Source organism: Anthonomus grandis, chromosome 12 (assembly GCF_022605725.1).
Source record: "Anthonomus grandis grandis chromosome 12, icAntGran1.3, whole genome shotgun sequence".
In the NCBI taxonomy this organism is placed as follows: domain Eukaryota; kingdom Metazoa; phylum Arthropoda; class Insecta; order Coleoptera; family Curculionidae; genus Anthonomus; species Anthonomus grandis.
In genome coordinates, this window is record NC_065557.1 from 25963974 (window position 1) to 25991614 (window position 27641).

At 33.0% G+C, this 27641-nt stretch overlaps 1 protein-coding gene across 7 annotated transcripts in view; it reads left to right on the forward strand.

The window, feature by feature from the left end:
* Nucleotides 1–27641, forward strand: part of LOC126743388 (uncharacterized) — a 347135-nt gene that overhangs the window by 314213 nt on the left and 5281 nt on the right. For all 7 annotated transcript variants that reach the window (XM_050450456.1, XM_050450452.1, XM_050450450.1 and 4 more), the window contains 2 exons: nt 26300–26499; nt 26663–26813. In XM_050450456.1, the coding sequence (XP_050306413.1) occupies nt 26300–26499; nt 26663–26813 (351 nt within the window). The remainder of the gene's footprint in view (nt 1–26299; nt 26500–26662; nt 26814–27641) is intronic.

Below are 27641 nucleotides of genomic sequence, written 5' to 3' on the forward strand. Positions count from 1 at the left end.
TCGTAACTTCGTTTTCTTCTTTCTCCAAGTTTTGCTCCATTTCAATCTCACTGTCTGAAATCTCCGACGATCCATCCCAAGATGTTGACGACCTCGTGATCAGCCTCCAAATTTCTAGACACAGAATTCCCTTGTGTTGATATGGATAGTATTGATGAAAGACTATCAAAAGACTGTTGTGATGGTGTTACAGTCTTCCATCCGTTTTCCATCTTGTCATTTTTATTCATATCGTTTCCTGAGTTTACCACTTCTTCAAGTTGTATATCTTCAACGATAACTTCAACTAGGTTTGTTTTTGTTGTGTTACCATCCATATTTTTCTACCATAAAAGCAAGAAAAACCCATGTTGAAAATACCCAAAACCCCACCCAGAGCATACAAAAACCCAGATTTTTGCCAACCCTGCTTGTAACCACAAACAATATTCCATCCTGCATTCTTCTTCCCGTGTTCCAAAGTGTGAAGGAATATAGGCTTGAAAGGTTTTTTTTCTTTAAATACCTCCATATGCAATTTTTGGAAATATTTAAGTTGGCACTAGCAACTCTAATGCTATATTGCGGATTAGCATTAAAGTATTCAAGAATTATTTGGTTATTATTATTTGCCCGATTACGATGTAAATGAGGACGTACTCCGCCTACTGAACCAGACTGATCAAACCCGTAGTTTATTCTGGCTATTGTTGAGTGGTGGATGTTTTTACCAGGATGTCTCCTGTTAAATTCCGCCGCAGCTTCACGAAATGTTCTAACTCCATCGCCAACTAGCCGCACTACTTCAACTCTTTCGTTTAAATTATAATCACCCATAATTGTTCGACAAGCAGTCAAAATGAACTAAATGCATGAAAACTTTGACAAACTGTCAGGAACATTTTCTTTCATAGTATACTTGGGTAAAATTCCCATAAAATAATTTTTAACCAGATACCATCATATCCTGGAATTTAACAAACAAACTCATAAAAAAAAACAAACAAATTGAGCCCAAAATAGTATGATAATATGATCGATTGTTGTTTATTGAAGGATATTTCCAATCTTTGTGTTCTCAAGACGCATGCCAATTAGCCAAAAATTTAAAAAATATTCGTATTTGATTAAGAATGTTATTGCGCCTTTTAAAAATTTGACTCCAATTTATTTCAACACCCTGTATACTATCATAACCAAATTTGGTACACTTATGTTTTAAGTGGTCCTGAACAATAATCCAGTACCATTTTTCAAAAATAACTATCGCTAATACTACTTCTCGATTTTTCGCACTTCAAACTTGAATACAGTAGGCCATGACCTGCTTTCTCTAAATGTCGAACTTGGCTCATAAGTGCCATTTTTGACCATCTATCCAACAAAAAAAAGTTTTTGAAAATTGGTCAAGAAACAAACATTTTAGAGGGGTGGCTAACCCTTAAGTGGGACACACTGTATGTTGTAATTACCATCATCTGAGTCTAGAAATTAATAATTAATTAATATTTAAACCATAATTTATAAATATATAATTAAAACCATCGTCTGATTCTAGAGTACCAAATAACCATTTTGAGGTTTTTCCTACAATGTTTAATAGTCCACGTTTCGTTCTATCTTCAGAAGAGCTTGGTTAGTAGTCCCTCATGCCACAAGCTGTCAAATGCCTTGGAAATGTCAAGAGCGACTGAGCGAAACTCGCCGTGCTTCTCCATGGTCTCCGTCCACAAGTATGCGACGTAGGCCAGAAGATCGCCGGTGGATCTAAGCTTTCGGAAGTCGTATTGATGATCGCTGATTATTCCAGATGATTCCAGATATCTTAACAGTTGTTGGTTGACTGCTTTCTCCATAATCTTCAATATTACTGGAACTAGTGCAATCGGGCGGTAATTGGAGGGCATCGTCTTCTTACCCTTTTTGGGTACAGCTTGCACTCGAGCAGTTTTCCAGCTTGTTGGAAATTGGCCCTGCTTATACGATGCCGTAAAAAGTCTACATAAGGGAGGAGTCAATTCGTCTGCACAACGTTTTAGTATTAGGGCTGGAATTCCATCGGGTCCAGTAGCTTTGTTGGTGTCTACGCTTTTAAGAATTTTATTTATAATTCGTTGGGGAATCGAAATTTCTCCCATCGATGAATTCACCCTTGGCAAATATGGCGGTGTTTTGCCTTGCGAGTGCAGAGTAGAATTGGACGCGAAGAGTTTACCCAGTAAGTTGGCTTTTCCCTTGCTGTTACCGCGATAGAACCAGTCAAGGATTTGCTAAGGCCGACTTAGCAAATCCTTGACTAACGGCTTTCGATACCGACCAGAAAGATCTTGTTCCATTTGGGCAGTTTAGCAGTTTGTTTTTGATCCTGTTGTTGTGACTCTCTTTGCATTCATCAATAATTCGCTTGCAGCTATTTCTGGAGGCTAAAAAGTTCCTCCGATTTTCGATGGAAGGATGTTGACGCCATTTGCGATATGCTGCGTTTTTAGTGTTTACTGCCTTTTTGCATTTCAGGTTGAACCATTGCTTGTTGTTTGATCCGCATTTAGTAGAAAAAGGGATATAAGCTTCCATTCCTGCCAAGATCGTCTCTGTAATTTGGTTTGCACATTCTGAGATGTTATTGGTTCTAAAGCAGACTTCTTTCCAAGGGAATGAGCGATAAAATTCCCGAAGATGGTTCCACTCTGCTGATTTACCTTCACACTGCTGATTTAGTGCCATACCTTCCATGGCATCGGAGGATCCTGCGTTTTAACCTCCAACTGGCAAGAGACTGTTATCAATTTGTGGTCCGATGTTCCTAGGGGGATATGTACTGATACTGTGTACGAGTCAGGGTCTGAAGCCGTCGGGGATTCTGGTATGTTCCTCCACAAGCTGCGTAAGCCCGCATATGGTGGCAAATAGCTCAGCTTCTCGTCCTTCATCGTCGTTCTTATTGCAGAAGCGCAGCCAGTTGATATTGTGAACGTTAAAATCACCCATGACGATGATTTCTGCGCTTGAGTAGTCAATTTGCAAATGGTTAATGCAATCAACCAGGTTCAAAAAGAGCCGTCTATATTGGGTGTCGCTTGGTGGTCTGTAGATACAGCAGATAAATTTCGTGGCACCACTGGCTATTATTTTGAACCACATGACGTCGAAGTCCGCAGGTTCAAGCGTTTCCTCCCTGGCAACTCAAATCGTTCTTGACAAATACTGCCAATCCAAAGTTTAGTCGAAATCTGGTGTGTAGGTCGTATCCAGGATAAATGAGGTGAACATTTGTTGTTGAAGGTTTCACCTTTGTTTCTGCCAATGCCAGAATGTGAGGCTTATTTGATTGCAGGTGTTGGTGTACTGCATTTATATTGGTGTTTAGGCCTCTGATGTTGCAGAAATTGATTTTTAGGCTTTTTGATCCGCCTGATGGACCCCCCGACCAGCCTCCGCCCGGAGATCCGAATGGGAGGCGAGTTTACCTCCGGAAAGTTTTTGTCGTGAGGGCGCCATCATGCATTTACTCTTTTCCTCCATTTCCCCTTTGGAAACCGGACACATTGACATGGCGGCGAAACTCACGCCGCCTAAGTCCTATGTGGTGGTATTGAACCGGGTGATGCAAGTGGACAACATCTACCGCCAAAGGGGTTGCTCTCTTAGTCGCCTTTTACGACAGGCAGAGCGTACCGGAGGGCTATTCTACCCCGGCCCTCCCCGGGGATTAATATTATTTAATTTAATTTTTATTTCATTAATTAAATATTTCGCGTGCGTAAGCAAATTAAAAGTATTTATATGATGCATAACCATCAAATTGATTATATTGGTTTATTGCAGGAAGCATAAAAAATATTATAAGCGTTTTCTAAATTACTAAGTTCTAATAATAAGGGTTTTAAGTCTATAAAATTAATAAATGTATGCTTATTCTCTATTACTCGTGCATTACCAAGGTGGAATGGTAATGAGTAAGGGCGTATTTTCTAGGAGTGACTGATAAGTCATTCGTCGAGCTTGTTTGTCATGTACATAGATTTTACTACCAGAAGGAATGTCAACGGGGTTTTCACGTTTTTCATTTTGTCTTATTTTAATGTTTAGGGATGTTTTAAATATATTAACATATATTATTTTTCGGAATTCTCTTGGATCAGAAATGTATTTATTGAGAATTATTTCAGTTAAATCAAAGGGGTCTAAGGATTCTACACGGCCATTGATGATGTCAAATGGTCTGTGTTTGACATAGTTGAGTTGTTTGGTAGAGGCATTGGATTCTTTTAAAACATTTTTCGTTTTAAAACTCTAAATAAATCTATAAGGGTTGAATGCACTCTTTCAACAGGGCTATTACTGTTTGAATTACTAGGGGTTGTAAAGTGTATTTTTATATTATGTAATTTGCAAAAATTAAGCATTAGTGATGTTTTGAATTCGGTACCATTATCACGAGTAATTTGTTGTGGTAAACCGTGATGACTAATAAAAGTACATAAATTATCTAGCACATTAGTTGCTGTGCAACTTGGTTCTAATGGGTCTGCTTGAGTACATCTAGAAAATACATCTATTATTGTAAGAAATTTTGTGTTACAAATTTGAAGGGTGTCTATGTGAATAGATTCTAAGGGTTTAGAGGGTGTAGGTGTCAAAGCAAATTTAATTTTAGGTGGATGTCAATCGTATTTAGCTTGCTGACAAATTTCACAATTAATATATTCTATTAAATCATTCTTCATATTTGGCCAATAATATAATGTTTTTAGGGACATCAAGCACTAATTTTTTCCTCTATGACAAGTTTTCTCATGGAGGTTAGTTATTATTTTTAAGTGCATATCTGTATCTATTATATCATTTTAAAATTATATTGTCATGATAAGTTTATAAGAATTGTGTCTAAACGTATTGGGTAGTATTACGCTTATTTTACAATCTAAATCATTAATTTCTGATTTCATAATGTAGATACAATGTACTACTTGGATTTACATATTCTTTGAAGAATTTAATAATTTCTTGTTCATAATTATTTGTTAATGTTAAGCGATATCTATTTTTATTTACCAAGGTCTTTTACCAAGTTGTTGTCAAATTCACGTCCATAGTCACAATGTATGCGAAGTGGAGTTCCGTAGTGTTGGAAAAATACAAGTAGGGTATTCACGATGGTGGAGGCCTTTTTGTCGCTTATAGGGTAAGCTTGCGTAAACTTAGTCAGTTCATCTCGAATCGTGAGTGCATGATGTCGCGTGGGGTATTCGAAAATATCGATGTTGATCCGCTCGAAAGGAGTTTTTGGGGTTTCTGTAATTACTAAGGGGCTACTAAGATTTTTCCTACAAATTTTGACTTTCTGACAGATTTCACAACATTTGATTAATTTTTCGACATCTTTAATTAGGTTGGGCCAGTTATACTTTTCTTTAATACGTCGTACCGTTTCGTTTATTCCTCGATGTAGATTGCTTTTCCCTACATGGTACTGGTCTAGAATTATTGGAATTTCATCTTCGGTTGGCGTTTTCACAATATTTTGGCAGATTTTAAGTTTTATTTCCTTGTCTGCAAAAATAAATGAAAACATCTCGAGAATTGGAAGATCGATGTTATTTTCTACACAATATTTTTTCGAGGTGTCGAATTCGTCCTGTCCTTTAAAGAGGCTATAGAAAAGGTGAGGTGCTACTCTTCCAGGATCGAACGGTAACAGTATGATTAGATAATTGCGATCTTTTACTGATTTACTGGGGACAATATTTATTTTGGTGTCGCTAAATTCGATGTCTTCTCCTAGCATGTCGTCTATGATTTGGTGGTGTATTTCTTCAAGTTTATTGTGCCTAAAGAATGTCACAATTTGTTTATGAGATTTATCCAAAAGTTGGGAGTTAGATATCTCAATTTTTGAATAGTCTATTAGTGATTTTATTCCATACATAGTTGCAAATTTATTGTATTCGGTTGTCAAGACGTCATCGTCTATATCTAAGTTTTCAGGAGTAGGTGGGCTTTCGGGTTCGTCTTCGATTTCTGTCCACTCATTTGAAGCATAAATCGGAATTTTAGATTGAAAGTTAGCGCATTGTTGAAAATGATTAATTTTTATTCTTGATAGCGCATCAGCGTTTTTGTTAATTTTCCCGGGTTTGTGTTCAATCTTATAATTGTACTCTTCCAGTTTGAGTCGCCATCTGGCTAACCTGCTACCGGGATCTTTTATGGAGAATAACCATGTTAGGGGCCGATGATCGGTAATTAATACAAACTTTCTTCCAAACAAGTAGGGACGAAAATGTTTGACGGCCCATACAATCGCGAGTAATTCTCTCTCGATTGTCGAGTATTTGGTCTCTGCAGCACATAGAGTTCTCGATGCGAAACCAATGGGTAGATCTTTACCAACCGGTCCTTGTGAGAGGACGGCGCCTATGGCAAACGCGCTTGCGTCTGTGGTCAATAGGAAGGGTTCCTCGAAGTTAGGGTAAATTAGAATAGGGTCGGATATGAGTGTTTGTTTAAATTCTTCAAAAGCATTTTTACAATCGGAATCAAAAATAAAGGCAGTGTCTTTCTTTAAAAGCTTAGTGAGAGGCTTCGAGATTTTTGCGAAATTCGAGATAAATCGCCTGTAGTAACCTGCCAGGCCTAAAAAGGATTTTATATCCTTAGCACTTTTTGGCTCGGGGAAATTTTGGATGCACTCTACTTTGATGGGATTTGGTTTGACACCATCTTTGGTGACAAGATGACCAAGATAAGCAACCTCTTTTCTTAGGAATTCGCACTTATCTGGCTGAATTTTTAGATTCGCTTTCCTAAGGCGTTTGAAAACTTCTTTAAGACGCTCTAAATGCTCATGGATAGTGGGCGAATAGACGATAATATCGTCCATGTATACCAGGCACCTTTCGTTTTGAATGCCCAAGAGGATATTGTCCATGACACGCTGGAAGGTGGACGGAGCATTCTTTAGTCCAAACGGCATACGTACAAATTCGTAATGACCGTTCTCAACTGAAAACGCGGTTTTCGGGGTGTCTTCAGGATTGATCTCAATTTGATGAAACCCGGACGCGAGATCTAGCGTCGAAAAATATTGGCATTTGCCAAGCTGGTCCAACAAATCAGAGATATTTGGTAAAGGATACTTATCATCAATACTGAGCTCATTTAATTTTCGACAGTCTATGACTACGCGCCATTTTTGTTTTCCGGAGGCGTCTAGCTTTTTGGGTACAACCCACACAGGTGAAGACCAGGGTGATATTGACGGTTTGATGATCCCTTGGTCCAACATCTTGTTTACTTGAGTCTTTACTTCCTCCTTGTGAATTTGGGGATACCTATAGGCTTTGGTGAACACGGGCTTTGCGTTGTTGGTGTCAATATTGTGTTTAATCTTATTGGTAAAAGTTAGCTGATCTCCCTCTATATAGAATATGTCTCCGTATTCGAGGCAGATATTAGTGATTAACTCTTTTTCTTCACTATTGAGGTGATCTGTCCTTAATTCATTTCTTATTATGATATTTCTGTCAATAGGGTGATTCATGGGGTCATCAAGGTTAAGATTAAAAATGGTTTCATTTGATGGGACATAAGGTTCAATAGACAGGTCAGAAAAATCGACAGATTTTGAAATAACGTTAGCATTAATTATTGTTGTATAAAATTCGCCGTTTTCATTTACATGTACGAGTGCGTTAGGTAACCTAACTTTTTCCTTTTCTTGTGAATTGAGAATGGCATTGATATTCGAAAGATTGCATTTTAATTTAAATATTTTTTCGGTACGCCCTTCTATCAAGATTTTATTAAAGGAATTATCGTAAATTTTTTCTACTTGATTTTCTGTTTCTTTCACTTTGTGTAAGGGAATAGTTTTAAAGTTTGTAACTAAAGTTTTTGATTTAAGATCTATGACTGATTCATAATGTTCTAAGAAATCGAGGCCTAAAATTCCGTCGAATTCTATGTCAAGATTGTAAACATATACTTTATGAGGGTTTCCGATAGCAAACGGTACAAGAGTGGATTCTTTTATAAGAAGTTTTTCATTTGTTATTCCTTGAATGGATACGTTTTCTGGAAATCGGGTAGGAAGATTTTTTACCGTATTTTCTTTAAATATAGAAATTCCTGCTCCTGTGTCGATTAGGAGTTTAAAGGTATTTGTTAAGTCGTTAATATAGTAGAGATTTTTGGGATTAACGGTTAATAATGGGCTTATAGAAATGTTTGCTCTGGAAAATTGAGGTTCGAATTGAAATCGTCGAGATTCATGGTATTCATTTGGGATTGAATCTGGGCGACAGGATCTTGACTGTCCGGGGGTTGGTTCTCTTGAGGCAGTGACAGAAAATTTTGGTAGTCGTTAGTGTCAATCATTTGATCATTTTTGTCTAAATAAAATTGATCATTTTCAGAGGAATATTCATCGTATTGATGTGGATAATCGAAGTCGTCGATATTTACGCTATCAGAAAAGGAATTATTTTCGAAATTAACATGATGGGTCCGCTGTTGATTTTGCGGAAAATTAGGATTTCTTGTATATTCTAAGGGTCGGAAATTGTTGCTTTGGGGTGCATTGGGGTTTCTTTGAAAATTGGGAAAGGTTCTTGGTTGTTGAGTTTGTGGAGGAGAAAGTTGTCTTTGAAAGTTTGGAATGCTGTTTTGTGAAAAATTTGGCCTTTGGTTTTGTTGATAATTGGGTCTTTGGTTTTGCTGGGATCGACATTCAGAGGTCATATGACCTAAACGGCCACAATGCAGATACTTAGGAATTTGAGGTCGGGTCCTCATTGGCTGCACTGGTTTTGAAGGTATTTGTATTCTCTGAGATTTCTGGGTTTCAAAGTAAGATAACTGAAGCTCTCTTCTAATACGAGTATGTGCTTCTACGAGGTTACGGGGATTTCCTGCTCTTATTATTTGTCCTAATCTAGGTTCAAGTCCCGTAAGGAGAGTATTTAATGCCATTGTTTCAACAAGGATATTTTGCGCGACTTTTTGATCATTAGTAAGATTAGCAGCTTTTTGAATACTTGATAACATTTTCGCATTAAGTACTTGAACACGATTATAAAAGGTTAAAGCGGATTCGCCGGGTGTTTGACGTAATCTTTGTAAATCCTGAATAAGGGATGTGAGATCTCTAGAATCTCCAAAGTGCAAATTTAGTAATTGCTTAATTTCATTATAAGTAGCTGGATTTCGGGAGTTTATTAGCTGTGCTGCTCTTCCCTTGAGTTTATTTTTGACATGTATAGTTAAAAGAAGTTTCTGATCATTATTGGCCATTTTAAATGCACAATCACACGCACTTAAAAAGGAGCACAAAGAAATTTGGTCACCTTCAAATTCTGGGACAATAGAAAATATTTCTGAAAGTTTATATGGTTCTACTTCCTCTTCACGTGTTGCTTGAGAGCGAGTTTCAGGCATTTTTATTTATTTATGTTATTAAAGCTCTTATAATAAAATTGAAATTTAATTAAAATTAATTATTGTAAAATTCTCTAGTAATTCTTATAATTTATTTATTTGTTTATTTTTTTTTTAAATTTGCTTATTGTAAAGGAAATTGATTTAGACTCAATTTTCTCTAAAGGTAATTAAAATTGAAAATTATTAATAATAAGGTTAAAATTAGCAAATTGTTAAATGACGTATGGTTTAAATCGTACAGTATTTCACCAAAATAATACAACAATAATAATAAAATAACGGGATGATTCGATTACTTACAGAATCAGCAACATTGATCGTCTTGTTCTCTAGATCGGGCTGTCAGGGGTTTCACTCGGTGTTCCTTCCACAGCTCTCTGAGTGAGGACGTCTTTTCTTTCTGGTTCGTTTTCTTTAAAGGATTGGAATCCACCGTCACTAGTTAGGCCTTTTCCTTGTTCTAATGACGTTGAAGAATCCTATGCGACTGCGCCAGTTGTTAAAACTTGAAAAACTCTTTTATATTTTTAAAAACAATATTTTTACTTTAAATTATATTTATTCAAAAATTAAATGGACAGAGTAACGTGCTTAAATTTATTATAATACTACTGTACTTTTTATTGGAAAACATTCTATTTATATTTAAAATTGATTGCTTAATTGGCATATCTCACGGTAAATTCCATATTTCGAAATATGCTGAGTAAGTTCCGGCGGTCGTTGCTATTGCGACACCGTGGGATCGTGACCTGTTACATAAGGTCAATATAATCGCATATAACATATATATATGACTATAATTTGGATTATAGTTTTGATTATTTGATCTATGATAATTATTATTATTATTGGGTTAGTACTATTGTCTAGTATGATTATGATTTGGTTTTTGTTAGGGTTGCTGTTTGTTATGAATAGGTGTAGGTCCATTTAAATTTTGGGTATATTGAAAGTTATCTTCTTCTTTAATCATGGTCATAGCATTATCTATACAATCTGGACTTTTCAGTCGAATTATACTTTGTAAGGGATTTGGTAGTCCTCCTATAAAGGTTCTTAAATATACACTATCATAATGCCTTAGATAAACTAATTTGGTACCTTTATCCATTTGAGTAGATGGGAAACCATTAATCTTCTGAGCTAATAAAATTCTTAAAACTTGTAAACGTTTTCCAAATTGTAAAGAAGGTTCGTTTTTATAAAGAGTTTCCATAAAAAGATCTTGTTCTAAATACTCTAGGTTTCTTTTGTCGCCAAAACAGTCAAATAAAGATTCCTAATTTGAAGCCATGTTATTACTTCTAATCTACAACTTACTAGAATTTAAGCTCTTTCAATTTATTTCATGCAAATTGTGCGTATCAATTAATTTCTTAATACAATGTCATTTTCATTTCCATAAGTTGCAAATAAGAAATCACCGGCGGAAATAAAGCTATTTAAGGTATTTGGATTTCCATTGTATGGTAAAATAGTATCTATTTTTAATAAAATGTAATTAACATTACTTGAAGCATTTGTTTCAGGCATTGTGAATTGATTTAATATTTCAATACTTTCACTTGTAGTTTCTGGATTTAATCTTAGAGTTTGTGAAAATATATTAATTAAACTATCAATATCTTAAAAATCAGTATTCATAAAATATTAATTTGACTAGAAAATTTTTTCTTTAACTATGTAAGAATTAAATCTAAAATTCAAATTAAAATATGTTAAATAAAATTTGCAATCCAATATTGGTTTGCAATTTATCTTAACAGAACTTTTCACCTGCTCAAAAGAGTTGATAGAAATTGGGCACTTACCGTTTGGTACTTTTCAGTCCTCTTCCTATCGGGTGAACACTCTGCTGCTTGCTTGCCAACCACAGCCGCCAGGAGTTCGTCTCGGTGCTTAAGAGTTCAAACTCTTTTCAATAGCAATAATAACGTTCTGATGAAACGTTCTGAAGCAATAATCATCTCGATGACGTAAATTTTTATTGCCAAAACTGCCCCGATCCTACCGACTACCCCAGTTAAATAAGTTTCCAACATGAGGGTGTTTTAAAAAACTTTTATTATAATAGGGTTTGACCGACTTACAAGAGGTACAAGCAAAGAGTTACTAAACAATAGGTTACATGAGAATATGTAAGCTTAAAGTGATTACAAAGCATAATAAATTGATTATAAAACATAAGATAAAGCATTAAATAATAAACATATTTAAATATACAGGTCGTCAAAATTATTCATATAACTTATATGTTAGATTACTTCTTTCACAAATTACTTTTTAAAAAAACACTTTTATTACTTTTAAAAATTACAATAAAAATACATTAGCCTAAAATGAACAGTAAAGTAATGGCAAGGATATTAAAACAATGTTTTGTTCCTCCAAGAGATTTGCAGGCTTCTAGGTTCCGGATTGTTACATACGACAGTGAATCATCGTTTCGCGCAATATGTTTATACGTTGTCGTTACGATATGATGAAGACCTGTCCGACTATCTAATATTGGAATTGGATATAAATTAAACAACAATATATTTTTCAGGATCTACCAGTGGTATGTTGAGGACTAAAATTATTCTAGAATCTAGTTGATATGCTTCTAGTTCTATTTTATCGAGATATTTGGACTACACTACCAGTATAAACTAGTAATGGAAGGTTGTTTGTTTGTAAAGATTGTTCTATGTATTTTAGAGATTCAATTAAATCTTGCGGTGTAATAATTGAGCTATGTAGTATTTTTAATTTTGAAAAAGTGATTGAATTTATAACATCATTAAGATAGTTTGCAATGAATGAATAGCTGTCCATTAATGATTCACAAATGTTTAAAACTGCAATTTGGGATGAGTAGTATTTAAACTGATCAAAAATATTCATTAATGAGTTCCTAAACTCTTCTATGTCTTTATTAAAAGTTAGCTCGTCAACTTGTAATTTTTATATAGTAGCATTAAAGTTCCGTATTACTGAAATTTGATTTTTTAGAAGGTTCTCTAGTTCATGTTCGTCATGGACTAGTTTGTCTATCCATTCGTTGAAGTATTCTCCGTCTGAAGCATCGAGATTACCGGTTATAGATTTCCAAATTAATCCCATACCGTTTATCCACGTTTTTCTCTAAAAATGTATTTGCGTGTTTCAGCCATGATGTCAGAGTATTTTTGGTTTAGGGAGTTTGATATTTGCCAAAGGAGACTAAAGTGAGTTTGGACTTCGGTCTTAAAGGCTAACATACGAGGTACGCCTTCATCAAGAGTGTTTAACAGGTGGTTTAATATTTTGTCATTATTTTCTATTGTATTTTTTATTGGTTTTAAGTCTTTGTAGGCAAGAAGAGACCATTACTATTAGAAATTTTTAATTTCAATTCTTTATGAATGAAAATTCCAGTTGTATTCTTTGTATGTGTATTTGTTATTAATTCGCTGCTTTATTTGCGATTCTTTAATATATACTTTATTGCCTACTTGATGGTTTGGAGGGTTTTGGGAAACATGTTGATCGAAACGTTTTTTAGCTTTTTCAGTCAACCCGTCAGTATTGTATCGTGCAACTCTATAAAAATATTGCATTCGGCTGCTTAAATCTCGCAGATATTTAGATATTAAAGATTTTTCATTATAGATAGTTTCGGGCGGTCTAGAGGAGGTATGTCCAAAAATAAGTTCATATAGTGTGAACCCTTGTGTTTTATTTTTGATGTTGTTATCTTTTAACAGATTTTTGGATAGATGAGCTCGAATCATTTCTCCTAAAGTGGCGTGGAATCTTTCGATTAAACTATTTGATTGAGGATTACACTTGAAAATGTTAATTTGATTTTATAAAGTTCGCAAAGATTTTTCATGAGGCTTTTGTCAAATTCACGGCCGTAATCTGCATGGATCCTTAGGGGAGTGCCATAATGTTGGATAAACAGTAAAAGCATGTTGATTACCGTTTTGGCAGTTTTCTCACTTAAAGGATATACCTGTGTAAATTTAGTGAGTTCGTCTCTTATGGTTAATGCGTATTTTTTAGTTGGATATTCATAAATATCGATATTAATGCGTTCAAATAGTGTTTTGGGTATTTCGGGTATTACAAGAGGGTTATTTAAGTTTTTTCTACAAGCTTTAACTTTTTGACAGGTTTCGCATGATTTTATAAGATTTTCAACGTCTTTTGAAAGACCTGGCCAATTGTATTTTTCTTTTATTCGACGTATTGTTTCGTTTATATCATGGTAAGTTAGTTTTACCGTGACGGTAATGGTCTAAGATTTGGGTAATTTCGTCAGCTTTGGGTAATTTTAATGATATTTTGGCATATTTTTAGTTTAATATCCTTATCGGCAAAAACGTAAGATAAAGTTTCTAAAATAGGTAATTCTAAGCAGTTTGCAATCTTATAGGTGGTTGACATATCAAATTTATTTTGTCCTATATAGATAATGTAAAATAAATGTTGTACTACTGTTTCAGGATCGAAGGGGAAGAGAATTATTAAATAATTTCTTGTTTTGACAGTTTTGCTAGAAAATATATTAATTTGGTTTGCTTTAAAGTCAAGGCTTTCTTCGAAGATGTCGGTAATGAGCTCAGTTTTTTCTTCGTTTATATGTTCTGCGCGAAGTTAGTTCTTGATATTCTCAATTCGATTGGTGGAAAAATTTGAATGATTTTCAGAATTATTGTAATTTAATCAGTTATGTGAAACAAAGGGTTCAATTTAAATATCGGAAAATTCCATGCTTTTGGGGATGGCATTAGCCATCCCCAAAAGCATAGGGGATGACTATTGACGTATAAAAATCACCATTTTTGTTTATGTGTACCAAAACATTAGGGATGTGGACTTTTTCAATTTCCTGTCTAAATAAAATAGCGTCTGTATCTGAGAGATTGCATTTAAGTTTAAATATTTGTTCTGTTCTGGCGAGAATATTTATTTTATTTCAGTTTTTTTCTATGGAGGGCTCTTTTTTTAAATTCTGTAATTTTTTAAATTTGAAGTGGCAAAGTTTTGAAATAAGTTATTAATTGTTTGTTGTTTAAAAGGTATTAGAGTTAATTCTGTAACAAAGAATTTTTAATCTGTAATACTTTAAATTGAATTTTTTTCTGGAAAACGTTTGAAATTTTTCACGGCATTTTCTTTGATACCTGCACCCGTGTCAATTAATAGTTTTAAAGTATTTGTAGCGTCTGTAATGTAGTATACATTTTTAGGGTAAAGGCCTGGTTTCTCTGACTAAATCGATCCGAAATATTTCGGCGATATAGAACGAAAAGTTCGTCAGCAGTTCCGGTGAAACCCAGGATATGCGGAGTACATAATAGTGGTTTTTATTTTAAAAGATCGGAACGAAATTTCGGGGAGGTGTGCGGACAGCAGTTCGTCGAAATCAAACAGTTTTTGATTTGAACGATTTTAAACGACTCAGTTCGCTGATGTGTTTGTTATTGTATAGACGACTACGTGTTAATACAATAATATTTCTATAAAAAATTACTTTTTAATACTGATATATTAATAGAAAAATGTCTGTGCTTAAAAAGTACCATAAATTAGACTTTTCTGCGTTAGAGGATAAAATATTAATCCAAAAAGTAAAAAGAAAATCCTCCGTTATATGCAAAAAAAATAAAAAGGATCAAGCCTCCTGATCAGGAGATCACCAGATTGTACATTAAACAGCTACTTAGCACTTAAAACCCATGGAATAATACATAATAATACGTAAAATAACATGCATGTCTTATAATTAAGGTCTATTTTTATCATTTTTTAAAACTTTTTATAAAAAATAAATAAATAAGAAAAATATTATTTCCTAGATGTTCCTCAATTTGACATGTTCACTGTTCACACTACATGCTGAGGTATAACTTTTCCGCTGGAGAAATAAGAGTCGGATTTTTATTTGTAGGTTGCGTACTAATTTCGTCCTTTATATGATGTAGTACAGTGTAAAACATTTGCGGCGTTAAACAGAAAAATTCTTTAAACTTTGTGTAGTTATCCGAAAGATGCTTTAACCCTAACAATTCATAATTGACACAAAATGACTGCAATAATTATTCTCTTGCATAAAGGAGGAGATAAAGAGCAAGCTTTAAATTATCGTCCAATCGCTTTCCTTCCAACATTATCGAAGATCATAGAAAAATTGGTTAAAAAAAATGCTATTATTATTCCTGTTTTAATATAAAATACTAACTCTCCATCAATTTGGCCTCTTGAGTAATAAATGCACTAATGATGCTATGTTCTTCCTTTTTAACAGTGTTAACTCCAGTATAAACAATCATCATTCAACAGCAACTATTTTCTGTGATTTCTCCAAGGCTTTTGATTGTGTAAACCATACTATCTTGATCAACAAATTACAGCACTATGGGTTCAGAGGAACGCCTCTCGAATGGTTTAAGTCCTATCTTAGCTACAGAAGTCAGCTTGTAAAGGTTGATACGACCGTGTCTTCTAGCAGACCAATAGAATGTGGGGTATCTCAAGGCTCAGTTCTGGGCCCAATTCTGTTTCTGCTGTTTATTAATAATATGGTCATTAACCCATAACACCCATAACATTAGCGGCAAAATCTGTCTCTTTGCCGATGATACTAGCTTTACATGGAGCAATCCGGATGTTGCGGCACTTCATGCAACTATTGCTAAAGACCTTATCAACATTAAATCGTGGTGCGATTCGAATCTTCTCTGCTTAAACATCTCAAAAACTAAAGTCTTATCTTATAAAGGTACTATCCAACCCTTTGTACTTAGCAACACCAGCTTGAACGTTGTTGAATCTGTGAAATCGATGGGACTTATTGTTAACAGCTCTTTGAAGTGGGAATTACATATCGATGTTTTATCTAAAAAATTAAGTTCAGCTTGTTTTGCCATAAGATTAGTTTCCAGGGAATTAAATCTTTCGTCATCAAGAACAGTGTATTATGCCCTTTTTGAGTCCCATATTCGTTACGCTCTTCCATTCTGGGGCACATTCACGTTTTATGCGAACCTGGGCTTCTAAAAGATCTCTTAGATTACTTGCCGGAATGACATGACCAATTTTTGGTTCTAATCCTGTTAGTAAAGTGCTAAGTGCCATTGATTCAATTAGGGTTAAGTGTGCCTGTTTTTCATTAATGGACATGTTAGTTTTCTGGATATTTGCATGTATTTTTGCATTTAAGGCTTGGACATAGTTTAAGAATGTTAAAGGGGATTCGTTTGCTAATTGTTTAACGCATTGCAGGTCCTGAATAAGCGAGGATAGGTCTCTAGTATTGCCAAAATGAGAGTTAAGTAGTTGTTTTATTTGTAAATATGACAAAGGATTTCTAGAGCTTATTAGCTGCGCTGCTCTTCCGCGTAATTTATTTTTTATGTGAATTACTAATAGATGTTTCTGATTTTTAGTCGGCATGTTATAAGCACAATAACAAGTGTTAAGAAATGTTTGAAGAAAAATTTGTTCTTCTTCTCAATAATATCAATAATTTCAATAATCTTCTCAATAATCCCTAAAGCTCGGGGATTATTGAGAAAATTTCAGATAATTTATATCGTTATAGTTCTGCATCATAATGTGCAATAATGTTTGTTTCGTTGTCTGTCATGATGTTTAATTAATAATAAAATTACAAGCAAATAGTAAATGTTTAGTTGAAGTATTGACACAAAGAATTTGTTCAAAACACAACACTACTATAGATCAGAAAAATATTTATCGATTAACGGACAATTAATTTCTTTAAAAATAGCGATTACTTGTTATTTCTGTAATAACAATTATGCTGAAAGATAACAAGGAATAAAGTTTAGTTTTCTGATTATTCTGCTATTAATTAATAAAATAATAAATAGTCGAACGGAATTTCTACCGTTGATTAATAATCAAAAAAATATTAAAAACAATAACGTGATGATTCAATGCTGTACTTACAATAAGGAAATCGTCTAGCTAATGTTGTTCTCTACGCCGATTTAACTACCAAGGGCTTTACCAGGTATCTTTTCCGTAGTTCGTCGTGAGTGAGGACGTCACAATTCTTTGGGATATTTGATTGGTTGTTTTCACCACCGTCATTAGTTAGAATATTCGTGTTCTAGCGACGTTGTCAGATCCTACCAACGAATGTGCCAATTGTAAGATTACATTTTTCACAAATTACTTCTTAAAAAACACTAGTTTTTCTTTTAAAAATTACAATAAAAATACATTAACTTAATAAAATGAACATAAAGTAACGGCAAAATGACATGATATCTAATTATAATATAATGCTATAATTATGCTGTTATGCCTTAATTATGCTGCTATGTTTTTGGTTTGTCCTCCTTTTATATTTTTTGAATATGTTGATTTAGTGGGAACAGGCGTCTGCGTGGACTGCGTCTCAGGGTTGCTGCTGACTGTAAGGTTGCAGTTCCTTATCGGGTTTAAGATGGCGTAATTTGATCCGATAAGAACCCACGACGAGGTGACCGGTGTGATGGGAATTGGATATATCATATATATACAGGATGTTACAAAATTTGGTGCAAATATTTTCAAATATTTTAAGAGAGTATTTGTTGCACCCCTCAGAGCTACAGCCCGCGCAAATTACTTTTAAAAATAAAAATTACGTTTAAATAAACCGATTATTTGGAACACTGACTAGTTTCCGTCCCAACAATGGTATAATCCCAACCTTAGGAAAGGATTCAGAGGGGGATTTCCCTTTTGAAGGCCATCTTGTGTTTTCAATAAGAAATTTGAAAATTGTAGAACACTATTTAATTAGCCATGAAAAAATCTAAAATTATCGTTTTTTGCATTTTTGGATAAAATTAACTTTATTTGACAAAAAATAAAACAGTCACAGTCCACTTTGTTTTTACTAATTTAATAGATTCATCGAGTTTAATAATATTCCCTTTCGTTTTATCAGCGATTTTTTTCGAAAACTATTAATTATATCGAAAAAATGTAAGAGACAAAAAATTTATACTTTTTCATGGCTAGTTGGTCTGGCTACATTTTTAAATTGCTTGTAGAAAACATAAGATACGGGCTATCAGGGTAACCTCCCCTGAATCCTTCCTTAAAATTGGATTTACATCATTTTTGGGATGGAAAATAAAAAGAGCACCCAAAAAACAGGGCCATGCAAATTTTCCGAAGAATTGATGCATAGTAGTAGTTACGATTCCAAATAATCGATTTTTTTCAAGCAATTAGCGTGGGCTGTAGCTCTGTGCATTTTAAGACACATGTTTGTAAAAAAATATTTGTTTGCTTATATCTATATACCTCATATATATATATATATATACATATATATATTTGTTTATATATATATAAGTTTTTTTTTCGTTTTATCAATCTCACAACCATACATTCAAAGTAAGACACGTTAACATTACTTTTTTATCTAAACATTTATTTAATATAACGATGAAGTTAAACCAATAACAATTATTATTATAGATTATTAAAAAAATAATTTTATCATACTTAGAATTTAATTAAACCAATAGCAGTATCTGATACAAATAATACATACATACATACATATAAATAATAGCATTTTTAAAAATAATAGAGAATTACATAAAAACATCAATTAATCAAATGTTCAAACAACCCCCCATTAACAGCTAAACAATATCCTAACCAATCATAAAATTCATTTCTAACGTTACTAAGTTGATATTAGGAAAATTTTGTTACGTTCTAACGACATAGCGTTTTTTAACTGGTTTAGATTCTCAAACTTTACACTTTTATAAATGACCCTTTTTAAATGACAAAAGAAGTCATTCGGTGAAAGACGAGGTGACCTGCCTGGCCAAAGTATCCGGTACCGTGGACCAATAATATTGCCGTTAAAAGCATTTTCCAAGCACTCTCTAACCATACGGGCCATTATGGGCCGGGCAACCATCCATTTGGTACCAAATCATTTGATCTTCCTGAATAACTTCTTCCAAGGTGGATTCAATTTGATTTTGAAATAAGTCCAAATAGGTTTCAGCTATTAGGTTATAGTCCATAAAAAAGAATCCAATGATATGGTGTCCGATAATTCCCACTAATACAATTGTTTTTTGGGGATATTGTGTCAGAGTATGAACAAAGCGATGTTCATATTCATGGCTCTAATACCGGCAATTCTGAACATTTGGTTCATTGTTGAGGGTAAATGTACATTAATTGGTAAACAAATATTCCTCAAAAAAATCCTACCATTATTTTCTCTTTCCAACATTTCAAAACAAAATGCCATTATTCGCTCTTCATCTCCTTCCTGCAGCTCTTGATGTTTTTCGAATTTATACGAATAATATTTGTATGATTTTAAAGTGCGCAATACCGTTGTATGATGTTTATTTACCTCTTGTCCAAGAACCCTCGTACTAACCATCTTGTTTTCCTCCACACTCCACAGTAGAATATTAAGATCTCTGTTCTCTCTTTCTTCGGCTCTATTTTCGATATCCTGAGTTGAAAATTTACAATTATTTATTACGGTACCTTTGGACTCGAACTTATTGACAATACATTTAATAGTTGAAATGGATGGAATGGGCTTGGTAGGGAAATAAACTGAAAACATTTCAGATACTGCTCTAAAACTGTTTCCCGCATAATGCCACTTAATTATGGCTATTTCTTCGTCGATTGAATAATTCATACTTGTTTTCAAATATCGACTGTCACTGATTTATTGACACTTTTCCTCACGTCAGTGACAATATTCATTTTACTGGTGCCCGTTTGGTTTTACCTGAACCGAAAATTTGCTAATTTTGCAATTACATTTAATTGAATAATTCAAGATTCGCTTATTAAAATGTTTTGAAACTTTGCACAAGGGTTTGCCAGATTGGTCTCTTCAAAAAGTTATTTTACATTTTTTTTCTATAAAATGTACAGGGAAGCCAATAATTGACCCCCTTAAAATTTACATGGGTTTTCCTATGTTCCGCTCGGCGACGCACCACCCGGTATGGTGAAACTCGAGATTCGACCTTGTATATCATTAAAGTCACTGCATAACGCGAGATCCGACGATGTTGACCAACGATGATTGACCCAACAATATCACACATAGTGGTCTCATAGATTTAATATGTGGGCAAGTATTGTAAAATATCGAATCTTTGAACCTTTTTCTTTCGAAGATACATTAAACGGAAAGCGCTATTTAGACTTTCTATAGTTTAGACTTATCCCTGCTTTAGTTGTTTTATTAATCTATCTACAAGAGACTGACATGCTTAGTAACGAGCGAGATATGGTTTTAACAAGACGGGGGGGGTACCTCCTCACTTTGCCATTGCTGTTCGACAATTTCTGGATCCAACTTTTTTTAACTTTAGGTGGCCACCAAGGTCACCCGAAGTAACCCCATTAGATTTTTTATAGGGCTATTTGAAGTTCTAACTTGATGTGAATAGGTCTAATAAAATATAAAGCGAAGAATTTAACAAGAAATTAGATTAATCGATCAAAAATGCATTGAATTGACAAAAAATTGAACATTAGTTGAAATAAATATTGTATAAAGTTTTATTTTTAATGTGGTATGTTTTACTAGTCTATTACGTCAAATTGTATAAACCGCTAACTTTTATGGTGTGCTATACAAAAAGTATTCAGGGAATATCGTAGAGTTGTAAAATAAAGTTACAAAAATTAATGATGACGCCATAGTTTCTACTTGAGGTACCCTGTATAGAATTTTTTTATAAAAACGCGCAAGCGACAATGCTAATCGACGTGTCCCAAAAATAGAAAAAAGAAAAAACACCTGAATTTTAAATGAATTTGGTCTTTTCATCGTGAATGAACTATATACCTAAATGATTATAATTGGTTTAAAATTATGTTAATGGCGGCCACTTCCATCATTTGATAAAATAAATTTTAAAAATATATGTAATGTAATTTATTAATTTCTGTTGCAATAAAGTATTATAATTAATATTGAAACAAAATTATTTTGTAAACAGTTGAAGATAGGTAAAGGATATTATTTATAAAACATGTCCAAATTATTCGGTGAATTTGAAAATGCAAAAATATATAAGAGATTTCATTTAAGAAAAAAATTCTATCAAGCTTATTCAAAATATGTTCGATTTCAAAGTAAAATTCACGTTACCTAAAAAAATTATAGGATTTTTATATCTTTATTTATCAACTTACAAACTTAACAATAAGTTGAATCAGATGGATATTCATGTTTATGTTTTGTATTTTTTAAAAGACTTATCTTTAATATCTTTGTTCTAAAAGAACTTATCTCTTTCTTGCTACTTATACAAATATCGTACGAATCGAATATCATCAGAAATGCAACTGGGCAAACAGACTCGAGATCTTTGTGGAGAAAATATACTTTTAAATTTCCACTGTGATGAGTCAGGGTGGTGGTCAATAGGCAACATTTTAGATTGCTTCAAGAAATATTTCAAACTTCAAAAATTGCTAAACTTTAAATATAAAACTAAACACCTCACCTCCAGTTAACCTCACTTTAATATGTCATATGGGAACCTCCATCGTTTGACACATCGTTGTAAGCAGCATGTAAAATGTCTATTCAACAGTGCCAAAAAAAATGTGTGGTTTTAAAAGACATTTTATCAACTTAAACTTTGGTAGGCCAAATGGTTACCTTCATAGTGTCACATATTATTTTAAATGGCAAACTTTTCCATTTTACTTTGCCAAAAAAAATGGATGCTGAAGTCGAAGCGATTTACTAGTAAAAATGTATGGTAATAAACTGTTCATTAAGTTCAAATAGTCCAATTTTTTGAAAATGCAATATATCCTTGAATCGTCCAATCTTTGGAAAACCAAGTGAATATTATTATATATTATATAATTTGATAAAACAATTTGTACTTACAACAAGATCCTCCGCACTACGCTTTGACAGTTCGAGAGTGGCTTAATGAACATTTTCCAGGGATTTGGATTGGCAGGCGCGGGGGAATTGAATGGCCCGCACATGGTTATAAGACTTAGCACAACTAGATTTTTTCCTTTGGTGGTATTTAAAAGACAAAGTTTATAAAACTCCATCTGAAAATATTAATGATTTAAAGGAGCGAATAAAGAGATATTAGCCAACAAACACTTGGCAATGTTCGTGAGCAATTTCAAAACAGACTTTATTATTGTCTCGCGAATAACATAGCACATTTTGAGCACTTGAAAAAATAAATTCTGTGAACTGATTAAATTGTTTTTTTAAGTACCTTTTTACACCCTTACTGTTTATAAATCTATAAACTTACTTTTTTATACACCACTATAGGATAGCCATTTGACATTCCAAAGTATGACTGCAACAAAATATTCACTATTACCAGACATTTTAGCTCACTGCTTAAAAGCTCAACTAGCTCACCGATTAATTTTTTTGGCACTGTTAAATAGATATTTTAATGCTGCTCACAATGATGTATCACACGATGGGGATTCCCATTTGATGTATCAAGGTGAGGTTAGCTGGAGTTGAGGAGGTAATTGACAGAACTTTGTCAAATATAAAATTAAACGTCCCTCTGTATATCAAGATTGACGTGTGTTCTTTTTTAAAGAAGTTTTAAAAAGAAAACGAGAATTTTCTGGAACATAAGTGTTTATTTTTTGGCGTGTTTACTTGATTTCTATCACAGCCCAAACCCCAATTAAAAGAAAGAAAGAAAGAAAGAAAATGTGCTATATTACGTAAGAATAATCTTGTGTACAAGCATCCTACAAGCTAAAAAAAAACAAAACAATAATACAATTTCAAAAATTGACAAAACAATGAACAAAATTAAACACAAGAAGACAAAACTTTTTGAACATACTTGAATTAAAGATAACTAAATAAAACAATCAATTACTAAATAAAGGTAAACTTGTTGACAAAACTAGAGAAGAAAAAAGGAAAAAAAAAACTTTCCAACATGTCCAAGGTTAAAACCTATCATTAAACAAGTCATCCAGGTTATAATATGCCTTAGCCAATAAAAGCGTCTTTAATTCTCTTTTAAATTTCTTAACATCTGATATATGTCTAACACATAGAGGAACATGATTGTAATTTTTTTTACTTATGTAAATTAATGAGTTTTTGGTAAGGGAAGACGTAGGAATAGATAGGGGAACATCATTTACACGACGAGTCAAATGGCCAGTGTCAGAGGGTAGTTTGGGAATTTTGTGAATAAGAGCAGCTATTTCTAAGATTAAGAGTGAAAAAAGAGTTAGGATTTTTTCAGAAATGAAGAGGGGTTTGCAAGAATCTCATAACTTAGCAGAACACAGGTATCTAACTGCTTTTTTTTTGAATAACAAAGACAATGTTAAGTAGCCCCTTATTGGTTAAACCCCAAAAAGGCAAGCCATGCCGAATATGAGATTCAATAAGTGAAAAGTACACTGAACGTGCAACCACCCCTCCCAGCTCTTGTTTTGCCATTCTTACTGCAAAACATTCAGAAGATAATTTCCCAGCTAAATGTAAAATATGATCTTCAATCCGAAGGCGACTAATCAATGGTAATTCCTAGGAACTTGCAGCACTCTTTATTCTGCAAGAGGGAATTTTCGTCAAACATCAGACCCTGAACATCGCACTTAAACCCCATAATAGACGTTTTTCTTACATTAAACACAAGCCTGTTGGAAGCACACCACTCTGATAAAATCTGAAGGTCTTCAAGGATACTAAGGATGCTAAGTCTTATTATAATCAGATGCCGATGACTCTCCAGAATTCAAGGACACATAGACGCTCTCCAAAAAGCTAAAAACTGCATCATGAGTCCCTTTACCGGCTTGAAATCCAAACTGATTTGCAGACAAAAATGCCATTATGATGTAAAAAGGACAAAATTCTGCTTTTTGCAAGTTTTTCAACTATCTTAGAGAGGGTAGACAAAATAGAAATGGGACGGAAATTACAAGGCTGATCCAAATCTCCGCCCTTATGAAGAGGGATAACCACTGCCTCTTTTAAACATGAAGGAAAAATCCCATTGACTTTGTTTTATTTAAAATTTTCTAATTTTAAACATACCATAAAAAAATAAATTTTTAATTTTGGAAAAGAGCGCTATGAATAAGCTAAAAATGTTGAATTTGGGTCAGTACCTACATACAATTTGACATCTCAAATTTTGTTACTTTCTTTCTCTGCAGTTATTTGTTGGAGGATTCTAATAAAAGCTGCAGTGTATAACTTAAAAATGTTTTAATAGTTAATTTTTTTGCCGTTATGTGTCAAAAATTATGTTAATGTTAAGTTAGGTATCATTGCTTTAGAATATGTATTATTATGTATCGAAATGTATACAAATATAACAGGTATCCCAATTCCTAATTATTATTATTTTATCTTTAAACTGAAAACAGTAGAAAATAACTGACTAAAATTAGCTTTTACGCAAAATGCATAAAATTAAGAATTTGAATTGCCTTGAGTAAAAAACAAAGTTTTAGTTCTAGAGAATCAAAGTTTATTTCCTCAATTTATACTTTTATCACCTGTTGAAAGACATTAGCTATGTTGGTCTGATGGATCTCATCTTAATCGTAATATACTTTAAAAAACGCTGGCAACAAAAAATAATAATTTATGTCTCTATATATTGCGAATCATCAAGTACAAGACAAAGCTCATTTTCTAAAGTCCCATAAAAATCCGCGCCTGCAGTTAAAAAATAATTCAACGCTGCCGCGATTGACGGATCTGGTCTTAATAAACTTTTTTCTAAAGCATTTATTTAAGCTCGTAATGGATTTTTTTCACAATATCGTGGAAAATCGATTGTGGCTGTTTCTGCCCAGTGAAACTCCCTTGTAAGTATATTCCAATAAAATAGCTATTCAAAATTTAAACAAATATAACCTGGATAGCTTCAACCTTTTTCCCAGACAGTTTTGAAAAAGTTTGAAGAAGATTTTGTTTTTTTCGGGGTTTTTTGACCTTTATTTTATTTGTTAGTAAAGGTGCTATTTCACTCTATTTTATAATTAATTTACCTCACCCAGCAATTCTATTTATTCCTGGCTCCCATAAGATTCAAGGGTAAAAAAAATCACAAAAAAAATACTTTTTTTAAAGCAGCGCCAACATTTTTATGTTCTATAAAGACCCTAAAAAAGGCCTATATAGAAAAATTTTCTTATAGTAATAAAATAGCAGAAAACCGTTTTGTAAACCGTTACCTTTTTTCTTACTATTATATGTTAATGTTAACATCTTTCTAAAAATCTCCGTGTCGATGTGGTCTAATTGCACAGTATTGGTTATATCTTTAGTGTGCTTTGACCATTATATAAAATTGCATAGGCCGCCTGGAATTTTATGAATGAAATCAGCAACATTGGATACCGCATATTGGTTTATCAGATAATAGGGTTAAATATAAATTAAAGGAATTTTTTAAAGAAATAAAAATAAAGGAACTAGAATTAAAAAGTTAAGGAGCACAAGACTTAAAATTTATATTAAGAGACACAAAACTTTTATTTAAAAACCTGCTTTCGGTAAGCTTATAGCGTCTTGACCACGCTTCCAGAATGTTTATTCAACGCCTTGGAAGCATATTCTATAAGGATTTGAATAACTGGAAAACTAAACCAAATTAATATTATATCGAAACTAAAAAATAACAGCAAAATAGTACAAAATCTATGAGAATAATTAACTTATTTATTTATTTCACAACAATATGTTAGTACCCACTGCTTATAATAAAACATCAATAGATATTAAATTATAGAAAACTTAGCTTTTTAACGTGTGTGATATCAGAAGAACAAAACAAGTTGACTTAATGTTTACAATAAATAATATCTAGTTTGTTTTTGTTTTTAGCTTCAAAAGAAGACGAGCAACAATATTTTACTGATATATTATTTGCAATAAAGCAAGTCATGAGTGCACACTTTCAGGATTTACAGCAGAAGTTCCAGGAGAGATTTGATAGACTGGAATTGGAGCTTAAAAATAAAAATGAGATAATTGAACAATTAAAATCACATATCTATGAATTGGAAAACATGAATAATGATTCAGTAAGGTCACTTGTATCAATATTATAAAAAATTATTTTAATTATGTCATAATACCTAAAAAAACTTATAAGTTATGATTTTGTGAAATTAATCATAACTTAAAAATAAGTTAAATAATCATTAATTACAACAATGGTTTTATCTTCTATTTTGTTATTTTAAGGATTCACTAGATACTATTATAAGTAAGCATCACCAATCATGGGAAGAACCAACACATGAAGAAGAAGAAGAACTACTAGAACTACCTCAGCCTATGAATGTTTGGCCTTCTAGATCGAATAGTGTTTTTTTAAATATAGAATCTACTACAGGTAAACATATTATTAAATTAAAATTTTTAGATTGGATTTTCCTTTAAATTATATTTTATTTTTCATAATTTAATTTAAATATATAATATATTTATACAAAATGTTTCAATAAGCGTGGATCGCGCCTATATTACATTATTTATTATTCATTGTAAAGGGCATAATTGAAAGGCCAATAGGGTACCACCTAGCTAATAGTAGAGTCCAAGTTATTTTTTAACATAATTGGAAAACTTCCATCATATTGGTCAAGAATTTCATAAAGTAGACAAAGGCAGTGAAGGTGTTCAAACGGCTATAACTTTTAAAAGACCTATCCGATTTTGTTTAAGTTTAAAAGTGAAATGTAAGTTTTTTAAATACTGTATACAGTAGTATACGAAACCTTTTAGTATGCTTACAACGGGTATGACAGTTGGCATTATTTATGGTGGAATTATTTATCACACGATGATTTTCAAGAAAATGGAAGGTAAAAAGTTTGCTCTGATGGTTAGTCAATATAAACTTATGAAAGTAATGGCATTTCAAAAGTAGACAAGCAGTTAATAAATAATTAATTAAGAAATCAAAATTTCGTGATTTTTAAAACATTTAAAAAACGAAATAAACCAATAACCATCACAAACATCTGCTCCTTTTCTCCATAATCTGTGGAACCTGTGGAATATTCCTGGTGTTGTACGAATTTAATTGTAACAGTCAATAATGCGTTTTCAAAAAATGAAACAACCCCTTACTCTTGCAAAAACTACTCTTTTCGATTTTCCAAATAATTTTTCAGTATTACCATTTTATTTAGGGTCAAAATTTATGGCAGAGAATTTT